The sequence below is a fragment of the Malaclemys terrapin genome, chromosome 13, assembly GCF_027887155.1.
Source record: "Malaclemys terrapin pileata isolate rMalTer1 chromosome 13, rMalTer1.hap1, whole genome shotgun sequence".
NCBI lineage: Eukaryota > Metazoa > Chordata > Testudines > Emydidae > Malaclemys > Malaclemys terrapin.
In genome coordinates, this window is record NC_071517.1 from 7,698,455 (window position 1) to 7,711,425 (window position 12,971).

At 37.9% G+C, this 12,971-nt stretch overlaps 1 protein-coding gene across 2 annotated transcripts in view; it reads right to left on the bottom strand.

Annotated features, from left to right (window-relative positions):
- Window positions 1-1,798: 1,798 nt before the first annotated feature.
- HELZ (helicase with zinc finger) overlaps window positions 1,799-12,971 on the bottom strand; it is a 138,435-nt gene continuing 127,262 nt past the window's right edge. For both annotated transcript variants that reach the window (XM_054047282.1, XM_054047281.1), the window contains exons 30-31: window positions 9,786-10,038; window positions 1,799-3,864 (exon numbers count right to left, since the gene is read on the bottom strand). In XM_054047282.1, the coding sequence (XP_053903257.1) occupies window positions 3,533-3,864; window positions 9,786-10,038 (585 nt within the window). In that variant the 3' untranslated portion in view covers window positions 1,799-3,532. The remainder of the gene's footprint in view (window positions 3,865-9,785; window positions 10,039-12,971) is intronic.

Genomic DNA, 12,971 nt, shown 5'->3' on the forward strand with positions numbered 1-12,971 from the left:
GGAGTCTCTCTCAAGTAAGGAGCACAAGATTTGACTGTAACTACAATGTTAAGGTTGGTATTTTACCTGTGAAAAAGTCAAGGGCCAGATCTATGGCTGGTCCAATGCTCTTTGGAGTAAATGGATGTTGCAAATGATTGTCTATTGTATAATTCAGCTTGCCTGGGTGGCAAGATAGTCTCCTTGTGCATTCCTGTCTGTGACTCCATGGTAAGACTGATAGTGCTTTAGGAATTCACACTTGTTACTGGGCTGATGAAATCTCATGATTGAACATGCAACCAATTTGGGGTGTTTGCTCTGCTTTTTGAGTCTGCCCTGAGGTTGGCACTCACCGTTGTGAGCCACTCCAGACAGCGTGGCAGTTAGCAGGATTCACCTAGCACAGGTCAACCGCATTTGCAGATCATAACCCAACGCAGCTAAAAGTTTCAATTTGATATTGAGAGTTTTTAAAGGTTAAAGATTAGTCACAATGAGTGAATCGCAGTCATATGAGCGTCTTGAAAAGTTATGTAAAGATAGGGGAATATCCCATGAAATGAAAGCTTCAGTTCAGGAACGGAGAGCTTTGTTCATAAGCTTTAACCCAGCGTCCAAGGACGCTGCTGACCCAGACACTGCAATGAAACTGGTCCTACTGCAGCACTTGGCACTCACACTGTGAGTCACTCCAGACAGCATGACACTGGGCATGCTCGGTGTTAGAGTTGTTTGAAATTATTTAGAAATTCAGGAGAAAACTAAAACAAAAATTCATGATTTTTTTTTAAAACTCCCCCCCAATCTTCCAACACCCCCCCCCCCCCCAAACCAGCTCTACTCAATCTGGTATTTTCAAGTAGCTATAACTCTGTGGGATTTGAAGAAATTAGGTATAAAAAGGCCTCACTCAGGACAGTACAAGCCACATGTGCCATGTGTTTTTTTTGGGAAACAAATTAACCAAAACAGTATAAAACATAGTTTAAAGCATGAATTTAGAATGCTGCTACTGTAGTTATAACAGTTATATGTATGTAGTTATATGACAGTTTTAATAAATGTGGTGGGATGCAAACACCTTCTCCTTAACTATTTCACAGATAGCAGTCAATTAGAAAGTGCTGTTTATTAGTTAAATATTCAAATATGGTAAACAGAATCAAAAGATTGCTCCATATAAACGAGTGACTTTGAGACCCCTGAAATGACAGTGCCAACTCGGCAAAGTGAAGTGCATTTGAGCCCCATCTAACTTTTTGTCATAGTCTCTTGCATATTACCAGGAACTGTCCACAGGCCATTCAGACATACAGATTTTCTCCCAGACCTTGTCAGCCAGCTGTTCAGCTAGTGTAAAATTGGCTTAGCTCCACTGAAATACACGGGTGTATTGATGATTTCCACCAAGCTGAGAATCTGGCCCTTGTAAATTCCCATGGACTGATCTATTTCTGCAGTCCTCAACTGAGCAAATGCCCAATGAAGTCAATGGCAGTTTTGCTTGATTAAGGGTCACAGAATTTGGCCCCATCTCATTTTGGATCCTCTTGATCTGGTGCTATACATCAAATTGCTAAGCAGTATTTGGAAGTGTCTTTCCATCCATCCCCTGACATCTTTTGTTTGGTTTTATATAGTAAGACACAGATTAACTAGTTATGCGTGGTCTTCTTTAAAGCAGGAAAAGTAGATTTTCAGCTAAGTTTCTGAACCACGAACCCAGCAAAGATTTATAGTAACCATTCAAACCTCTGTGGTGTAGTGAATTTAAATGAGTCTTTTTATGTAAAGACCCACAGCTTACAACCCAAAGTCAAACACAAATCAATTTATTATAACCAGAACAAAAATCTGATTGAATACAGCAGCAAGCACTGCTCATCAGCACAGTCTCTCACTGACAGCTGTAAAAGTCTGGAATTAACCCTTATGCTTTCCAAGTAGGGGGTGGAAGAGAAGATGTGCAATTCCAATGAGAAACACGAAGTTAAAACCCCCACACAACTCTGAAATTGTAATTCTGACATCTAATGGAGGAATATTGTAAATCAATCAATCCCAGTCTTGTGAAAAATCAATTATGTCCCAGATTTAAAGAGATCTCTTGAAGTGTAGAAGGCGGACTACCACCTCCGGAGAAGCTATAAAGATACACCCCTTCCATTTCAAAATTATGAACAATGTGCAAGACCAGAATTCCTAACGGATAAATTTTATCCTTAGAGCTTTTGTCCAAAGATTTCTCTTTCATCTTTACACACGCTATAGAATTCTCTTTCTATATGTTGTCCTAAAGGACTAGGTTTGTGGAGATCTTGAGTAGAACTCATAGATAAACAAGTTGAAGATCATTTTAGTCCCAAAGAAGATTTAGATAAATTTGGATACAGCTTTCACAAACATTAAATCTCTTCTTTAATGATGTTCCTCAAACAAAACAGTTAGCAAAATATTTGAATTTCTTTGTATAATGTCACATTTTAATGTAAACATCAAATAATGTACCAAAAGTTTTACTGGAAGAAAAAAAAAAAACCCAGAAAAAGAAATAAACAAAACAAAAAAACCTTAAAGCGGCACAATTCTTTATCTTTATACCACTGGCGAAGGGGAGAAAAAAGCCAGATTACAAACATTTACACATGCATAGTGGAAAAAAAACAAAAAACCAAGTATTTTACTAAATTCACGCATTTTTTTTAAAATAGTTATTAAATCTACTAAGCACCAACATACCTAAAAATTTATTTTCAGCTTCATGATTCATTTAAAAAACCTATCAAATTAACCTTTCAAACAAGCTTAAGTTAGTAGCTTGTCCAAAAATAAAATGTAGAGCATTTTTTTAAGTATACCAATGCTTTTTATCTGACTGTTTCCAAACAATGGCAAGTGTCTGCAAAGAATGCCTTTACTTTACCCTACAGTGGATGGAGAATACAATACCACATCATACAGAATCTAAAACTATAAAAGTCTCAGAATGCAGCATCCCTTCACAAAAAAGCTGATAAAACTGAAAGTATTTATAAGATGCTGCACCTTTATTTAAAAAAAAAATTAAATGAATTTAAGCAGAAATAACATACATTTTTACATTAACTGGCCATTTCTGGTACAGAAACCCAGCACAGTATGCTAATGTTATTGAATAAATGTAATTGCTACTTACAATTTCTTTTTAAATACAATTTAGACAAACTTTTTTTTTATTTTTATTTTTTTTAAAGTTGCACAGTTAACCTCTTAGCTGCTAGCTTAATGCAACACATTGGTAACATTACACAAATTAAAAAATAATGTGTGTGTGTGTGTGTCTGTGTGTGTTCTACATAAAAGCTTTCAAAATTCCGACCCACATCAAAAAATGCAAAATAATGGAATATAATTAAAAAATTAGTTGCAAGTCTAGCAGCAAAGCAATTAAGTGAGGATATATTTACTAATATAAACAAAGGGAATAGTTGCAACTACAGGTGAAGCCCCAACTATCTTAGATCTACTGACACAAATAGAAATTAAATTCTCTCTAAAAAAAATAATCTGATTATTTAAAATAGGAGTAAAAGCCATTGCTACCTGATGAACTACCTAGGCTAAGTTCCTGAAACAAAGACAAAGGGTCACTATTCTTTTTTGCCTGCTCAGGAGGAGGTTTGGGCTTTGGCGGAGCCCGCAGAGCACTTGCGTAGGACATGGCAGGCTTGTTCCCGCCAGCATTCTGCTGGCTGTTGCTGTTTGATTCGACGATCTGCTTGTTGGGCATAAGGGGTGGGAACTGGCCGAGATGCTGAAGCATGTTGTAGTTGAAGGAATTGGACAGCTGTATGTTTTCAGCTTTCAGGTGATCCTCTGGGGGTTTGACTGTCTTCGGTGGAGCTGGAAACAGAACAAATAAAACCGGTTTAACTAAATAGCCTTCACAAGTGAAATCCATTTGCTGATGCCCTCATACACAATGATAAACTGACATCCAGATACTGCAGAACCTCAATATGAAGTTAAAATGACAGAAGGCTTGAGATCAATATCAGATTTCTTCAGGGCCTCTTTTCAAATGATTCTAGCTTCAGACTTTTTTTTCCTTAGTCTTCTCTTTTGTACAAGCAAATAAACCCATATAAGCCTCACTACATCCACATCTGTAGGAGACAGAGGGACTAATCCTATTGGGAGTAAGGACTGAGTAAAAACTGAGTGGGAATGTAAGGATTTAGACCCTACAGATTATGTACCCGAACTGAAAAAATCTGACACAAATAACTTCAGCATAAATGTGAATACTGAAAAGGTGCTGCTAGTTCGAAAATCAGGTAAAAATAAGATTTTAATACCTATCCTTCATAGATTTACCATGAGCCAATCTGATTCCAATGATGGCTCCATCCTGCAAAGCGCTGAGTTTTCTGGACTCAATCCAGTTTAAGCACTTGCTTAACTTTAATAGCAGCCAGTGGGGCAACTTGCATGCTTAAAGTCATGCACCTGCTTAAATGCCTTACTGGATCGAGGTCAGAGCACACAGTATTTCCCAGGATTGAGCCCTGAGAGAACATTACTTTTTTCTTACAGATTTCCAATGGGTTTAGAAGACCTCTTTTCATGTCACACATCTTCAATGTAGTTGTGTCAATTTCACACCTGTAACATGCCAGGGGCTGATCACACATTTCTCTGGTTCCTTCTTTTGGAAATTCTTTATAGATCAATTACACTAATTCTCCAGTTGCAGCTTTAGATTCCCTCTGTGCAGGAACAAAAAACTTGGGTTGAATTCTACCTTGAGTAACATAGGCAATAGCACGACAAGGTGTAACTGAAGGCAGAATTTAAGATGAAGGCATTCAGTACTAGTATTTCTATGTGTGTGTGTTTTAAGTAAGATGACATTTTCGAAACAAAAAATAAAATAAGACATTTCAATTTAAGTGGAAGCTAAAGAATATTTCCTGATGGCCTAAAGCCCAGTATCTTGCAAACAGTCATACAATGAATTCTGAGCATGTGAGTAATCTCAGCGCCTGGCACAGTGAAGTTCTGGTCCGTGACTTGGGCTCCGAGCATTATGATTTATTAATACTCATGTACTTTAACTTAACATGCGCATAAGTATTTGCAGGACAGGGCCTAACAGCATAATTTAATGATGTGTGGGGAAATGTGGGTCTCCTTTTTCTCCCATTTTGCAAAATAATTCACGACTATTAGCTAACTCTTATCCTGAAAACAAAGATGTTAAAAATGAGGAATTATGCGTGAGCATAATAGGTCAGATATAAATATATCTTACTGTAAAATATATTCTATATTTCAAAGTTGGGTACGTTTTACAATGATACAATATTTTGTTATACCGGGGTATGGTAAACCAAATCACTGCTTTAGATATTCAAAATAATTGAGACTCCTTGTTTTAAAAGGAAAGGGTTAACTCATTTGCTGTACAGACGCTCCTCGAGGTAAACCTGAGGTATGCAAATCTGAGCTTACGGAAAAAGTTCCGTAAGCTAGAAATAGGAGGTTTTTTGTTTGGTTGGTTCGTTTTTTTGGTGTAATGGTCGGAAATACATTTCTGACTTACGCAAAATTCGAGTTACGCAAGGCGTTCCGGAACGGACCGCTTGCGTAAGCTGGGGAGCGTCTGTACTGTTAAATGAATCATCCAGAATGAAATATTTGTGAACAAAAATTAGGGTCTTTTATAGCCACTCACACGAGTGATGGTATATCAGATTGTCTTGTCTGAGTGGCCATCACATATACTTTAAACACTACTGAAAGTGAGAAGCAGAGACAACATACTGTTGGAACAAGGTGAATATTGAGAGCTGCCCAACTTACGGTCAAAATGATTTAATAAGAGACTACATTAGTCAAAAAGCTGTACCTCACAATTAATCTTTCCAGTTTTTGACTAAAATAGTCTCTTATTAAATGACATTGGCTTAATATTATTACCTATTTTAGGCAATGTTTATACCAAGACCCAGAAATTATTTCTGTTTTATTAGCGCTGGCATTTGTAAAAGTCCCTTTTACAGGGCAATTAAGCAGTGGCAATTATTTTCCTTTTGTATTACACGGTTATAATTTTCCTACTCAAGGCACCACAAGTCACAGAGTGTTGCCATGCACTGGGAAACAGTGTCTGCCTTTCACCCAGAGAATTACTAAACAGATTATATTTCACTGTTTCCCAAGTTTGTAAGATGGCTTCGGATCCTTTGCTGTGATGAGTACTATACAAATGAGATATTTTCATAGCAACAAATCCCTTTAAAAACACCGTGAATGATCTTGCAGATCTGATCTGTTGTATAGCACTGCTTATGCATATGGTGTGATTTAAAAGGATGCCCGATCACCATTTGTTTTCAATCTACTGTGTTATTTTAAACTTATTTTTGTAACTTGCATAATTTTAACTGGTGCAAGACATTACTTTCTAACCAAATCATGTTTGCGATAGTTCCCCCTTTAGGGGCACAGTACTATAGTACAAGTGCTACTGTTTAGGGACCTCTATATTAGTGCTTTTATCTTCAGTCAAAAGGAAACCAATTTCCTAATCTTGCTGTACACAGGCCTAGTGTGATGGACGGCAGGAGAGAGATCACCTGTTAGGTTTATTCCCTCTGAAGGACCTGGCATTGGCCACTGTCAGTGGACAGGATACTGGGCTGGAGGGACCTTTGCTCTGACCCAGTTCAGCCACTCTTATGTTCTCATGAGCTATCACCCAGAGGTAAATGATACAATCCACAAACACTGCATGTTAAGGCCATAGCTTCTATATCATCAGGAAAAGCTGATTACATTGTCAATAAACTTAATTCTGTGCTATAAGGTCAGAATGCCTTGGCTCTTACATACCAACGGAGGATGTATTTATTTGTGTGCCACAAGAACCATTTCACATTAGCCCAATGTTACCTTATAAGGTCAAAGAAGTTGTTTCCCAATCATTTTTGTATGTAGGAGAGAAAGCCTGGGTTAACTATTAGGAAAAACTATTATAAGAACAGGTAGGCAAGGCAACAATCTGCTAAGGAAGGAGAAGCTGTGAAATCAGTAGGAGAGACATTCAGGACTGAACAAGTCACCCATCTTCTATCAGTTATTCACACTGATCCTGCCATGATGTCCAGGGTGGACTAGCTGACCCATTAGAGAAAAGATGCTTCATGTTGGGACCTATGCTAATTCAAACGCTCTTTATCAAATGAGACAAATCTCCCAGGGTGGGGAGTGTATTTCACTTTCCTTCTCATTTCATAGCTTAAACAGACTAAAATTAAAATTGACAGCATTGTACATAACACATTCACAAACTGAAACTCAGACTTCTGATGCAACCCAACTAATTATTGATGTTTTAGACTGAATGCACTCTTGTTAATTGATATGTTCTTGCTCCATATTTAACTCCTCCTGCAACTATAAGAAAACTGTGCTTTAAAGCGACGAGTATGAAACTGCTCTCAAGTGAATTTTCTGAATCCTAATGAAGTATCTTACTTTTAGCTGGGGAAATCTGCTGCTGTTTTCCAGGAGCTAAGAAAACTCGGCCTTTTATTTGGAGGATAATGATATAAATGAAATCTAAATAATGCCGGTGATGGGAGGTGGGCATATTTTGTAATTGTTTCCTTCTTTAAAAATTAAATGTTAATTTAATGAGTTGAGTATACAAAAACACCAGTGCAGGATGATTATCGAGTACAAAGAAATAAGTACACAGATCAGCATCATGTTAGAAAGGCTACAGACCCCTCCTGAACAGGTGTGTTTTTAACAGAAAGTTTGACTGACAGACAGACAGACAGACAGAAAGAACAGACAGGACAGACAGGGTTACTAAGCTTACAAAGACAAAGCAATGTAAGATTAAAGAGAGGCCAGATAACTTGCATGAGGGCCCCAGGTGAGAATGAACTGTAAGAAAGGCACCCAATGCAGAAAGAAATATGTAATAAATACCACTGATAACAACTTAACCTATGCTCAGTCTATCAAAAAGAAAGTCACAGGAAGCAGAATGTATGTCAAGCCTCTCAAACAGCCTAATCACTAACCACTAGTAGCACAATGGAGAGTTAAGACTGGACTAGAATTACCAGGCCTGAAAACTATAAACATAGAAAAACTTAGAAGACCTCAAAAGTGGATTGCGTTTCTTTATGTTAGGTGTTACACATGATAAATTTATGTGTGTGTGTATTTATTTATTCATTCATAAAAATGGCTTCCATGCCCAAGGATGGAAACATGTTTGTATCAAATACTGATGCTAGTCTAACTTGCCGAAGTGGCCTTAGGATTTATCCGTTGGTAGCAATAGATATGTGAGGTACATTTTATATATCCCTGTTTCCTTGGAGGATTTTGTTTAGAGCCTTACTCTCAACGTTTACACGAAATCAATGAAATGTGACACATATTGATCCCAACATAGTCTAGCGGGAATTTCAGAGCTTTCATTGCATCAGCAAACCAAAAAGCCTAGAGCAACATCAGATCTGGATGCCACTGTGGTAAGAGAGAATACAGTGAACTTGGTGCCTTATTTTTCCAGTCCAAAAAGGAATATCAATATTTTAAAGGATGTGCCCTAAACATGCAAAGGCACAACCCTGACGCTAACAATGCTGCAGTAACAGACGGTATAATATTTCCAAGACTGTTTTGGAATATCAATATTTTAGCACTCTGAAAACGTAAAATGCATGAGAGGAAAGTAATTCTAAAGCACTGCAATGTGAGGGTTTTTTTGTTCACTCTCTGCTGACTTTTCTTTTTGTACATATGCCATTAATTTAAAACACCTTAGTAACTAGTGCACCATGAAACTGAAGGGAAGCAGAAACTGCATGACACTGTTGGTTTTAAGAAGTTGACCAAATACAAATAGGTCTTTTAAAGATAATAAACAGTGGCTATCAATAAGAGTTGTTAATACTTAAATTAGTACAGAAAGTTCAGGTACATTAATATAGATAAAACTTAACAAAAAAAAAAAAAGATAGCTTGTTTTTTATGTGAAATAAGTGTGGAGAAAAGGTGCCATACTGGCAGACTTGTTATTAGCAAAGTAAGATTCCCTACGCTGCCCCAGCTCCGTTCTGGAGTGACCACTTCTAGCAGTGAAAAACTAGTTCGGTGTCCATGCTAAATCAGCCTCCACTAAGACTGCCAGCAAGGAAGCCAGTTTCCAGTGTGATTCTTCTGTGATGTATCCATGTCTAGCTGTCAATGTGCTACTATGGCCTATATCGCTGATGTGTTTAAGCATGTGAGTTCACTAGGAAATGCACTGAGATCTCCAACTCAGTTCCTATAGATCACCGTCAAAATCTGAGAGGGTGACAGTAACAGGAACCACGGCTTTAAGGTGAAACAACATATCTCACGCCACACCAGGTCCTCTTAAGCACAAACTGGCTGAACTTGAATCAACAGAGGAGAATGTTTGAACTTAGTAAGATTTCTGGAAGAGAGTGGAGCTATTTGGAGGAAATGCTTCACAGCATTCATTTCTCAGTCACGTGCAGCAGACCAACCTGCTAACTACCCAAGACAACAGTATATGAAAATATGAATATTGTTGTGCACAACAATTAAAAACCAAAATAATGAACCCTTCAGAAATATTTTGCCTAAATTCACTTCAAATCTCTGCAGACAATACATATACGTTGTGAAGAGCAGCTAAGCCTCATTTAGAGTTTGTCACTCCAGTCCAAGCAGTTCACCCCAGTAAGGCAAGTGGAGGGATTTAGAAAAAAACAAACACTACTTACCTAACAGTTCTCTGGGTGGTACTGCTCTGTTGGATCCGTTGCATGGAATGTTCTGATATGGGGCAGATGAGGTGGAGTTTACCCACAACTCAGGCGATGAATAGTTGAAAGAAGACTGGTTACTATGGTCCTGAAGCTCTTTACACTGACCAAGATTGTCTTGAGGAGTGTTAAAATCTTCAGAACAAGCCTGGACTGAACTAGAGGAAATTCTTCTTTGGTACAACGGCCTGCCTGGTCCTCTTGGTTCATACTGCATTAAAAAAAAAAAAAGCTCTTTAATTCACTGGCACACATGTTATGGCAATTTCCCCCCTACATCTCATAAATGTGAAAGTGCCTTCAAACACTGAAAAAATCTTAAGAAATTCCCGCTAGTAATGATAAAGACTGTTAATGATAAAGAGCAACGATAACTTAAAGCATATACAAAGAGGGTATAGAGTTACGGTTGAGATTTCTTGATTTCTAAATACTTGATATCTCAATCTTAACGTTAGTTTTCTTATGCACAGCATCTCTCTATAAACACGCAAATTTAGTCTCCAACGGGTTAAATAAGGGAGAGGGGCATTTACATGACCAGGTGAAAATGCTCGACTACAATGCATAGAAAATAACTGTCAGGGTTGACCTCTGATTTCTACTATAACACATGAATGACTTGCATACCAGGATTTGGGCAAGTATGAGGTAATATTTATATGCTGGCCTTTGCATGAAAATATGCACACAGAGAACAAATGCTTTGGAGAACTGTTTGTTATCATAGGGAATAATGCAAAGAATTTTATTTGAAAACACAGAAAAGACTTGCTTCCATTGATCTTGCAGGCAGTGTGGATGAAAAAGACAGGTGATGCATTAACCCCTTGGTACCAATAGTTGAGATTTAAGGACGCTGTAAATGCTTGGGCAATTCAGGGCAGACACCCTCTGTTACGGTTTAATGCAAAAGATAAAGTTGAAGCAATGCAGAAATGATGGTCACCACTGAGGGAAAGAAAAGGGAGAGCTTTATTTTGCTTTAAGGTGGATTCTAATGGTCATTTGGGGAAAGACAGGTGTCCCACAGTTAGTTACCCTTCTCTGCTGGTGTGAACTTGTCTAAATAAGGCAAAGGTAAAGTTACTTCTAGATGAGGGCAGAGCAAACAGTGTGAAAGTGGAGATTTCTGCAGGGGACAAATATGGACTGAGAAAGGCACAAGGTCAAAAACTGTTTTGAAATCCAGGCACCTTGTTTCACATTTCCTGGTAAGAAAGCCCCATTTTGAGTAGAGATGCAGAGAGCTTTTGAGCAGCGACGCTGCACACGGAGATGAAAAAACAGCTTTAAATAATTAGCCTGATATTACTATATTCCACCCCAAACAATCAGTACTAAAAGACCAATAAGATTCAATGAGAAACTGCTATCACAATAGTAAGTAGAATAATACTAAGTATATAATAGAAAAGCATGAAAATACTAACAATTTTATTTATAAAGCTGAAATTATAACAAATGAAATAAACCTTAAAATACAAACAGAACACCTGACTGCAAGCAATTTGGGGCAAGGGCTGTCATTTTCTATGTGACTGTACAGTGCCCTATCTAACTGGCCTCCAGGAACTACCACAATTCAAATTTAAAAAAATACCGGTAGTAATATAAAAAGTCAAAGAAGAAGACTGCACTGAAAAAGGGGGATTGGAGGGAAGTATGCATAGAGTGACAGAGATTAAGGACCTAATATTTAAAGGGACATTTGCTGGCATATAAAGGGAGACCAGGTAAATAACTGTGTGTGCAAATATATGGTCTTGACTGAGGCCATTTTGATCTAACTACTGTATCTGATTTGCAGGGAAGAGTAGCTGTGTTTTAAAAACCAGGCTCTATCTCTGAAATATGTTTAAAACATATTTAGTTTTCACAAGCTTTTTGTAAATGGAGAGACAATGACCTGAGGCAGATATTGGAGAATAACTGATCATTAGAGACAACGTATTGTAAAATTCTTTGATTGTTAAAAAGAGTAAGATGGTCTTTTCTTCCAAAACCTCCTGTGGCTATAGCTTTTGGTACACAGGATTTTCTCTGATTTTTTTTTTTTTTTTGAAGCAAATTAAACACCCCGCTGTTTTTTAAAAAAATGGTTTTTCCTTTCTGTCATATTTTTATTCCATAAAATGTAGTATTGTAGCACACAAACATATATTGCTCCCAATGTATCTGCTTGTGGGCACACTCAGTATGACTGGCAGATTAAAGAATAAAATGCTAGCAAAATACTGAACATATTCATAGATTCCTGCTACTATTACCGTCAGCAGGGGTTTGCCATTGATTTTAATGGCAGCAAGACTGAGTCCATTGCATATTTCCAAAGTGTAAAATATTTCAATCTTGATATAACGCGACCCGCTATCACACGAATTCGGATAGAACGCGGTAAAGCAGTGCTCCGGGGGGGCAGGGCTGCGCACTGTGGTGGATCAAAGCAAGTTCAATATAATGCGGTTTCACCTATAACGCGGTAAGATTTTTTGGCTCCCGAGGACAGCTTTATATCAAGGTAGAGGTGTATTACGGCCTACAATAATTTTAAAGAACTTTTTTTGATGTTTTGAACTAGGGTCCAGATTTACAAAGGTATTTAGGTGCCAAAGATGCAAATAGGTCATCATGAGATTTACAAAAGCGCCTAAGCAGGTTAGGTGCCTAACTCCCACTGACTTTCAATGAAAATCCTGCCAAAATCAAATTGGCTAATGCCTGAAGTTCTAGCCCTAAATGTAATTGTGTATGTTAGTACTGTAGTTTGATCACATTGAAAGAATGAGAAATAATCTGATAAATGGTAAACTGAAGGGGGATGCACCTAGAAAACATACTTTCCACATTGACACTATCAATATTTTCTCTGTATTTGATTTACTGGGGTCAGTTTGCTTCCTGTATGAGGACTTATGTGATCCTGCAGTTCTGAAGCAACGTGGGGGTCAGTGGGAGTCCAGAGCGCCCAGCACTTCACCAGATCGAGAGGTGATGATGCTCGGCATCTTACAGGATCAGACTCTCTCTTTGTAGCAGCCACAGTAAACAACAATCAACTTAGAAATACTGTTTGTCACAAACTATGCAGGAGAAATTGCAGCAGAATGAAGGTTTTTCACATACACTCCAGAGTTCAGGGCA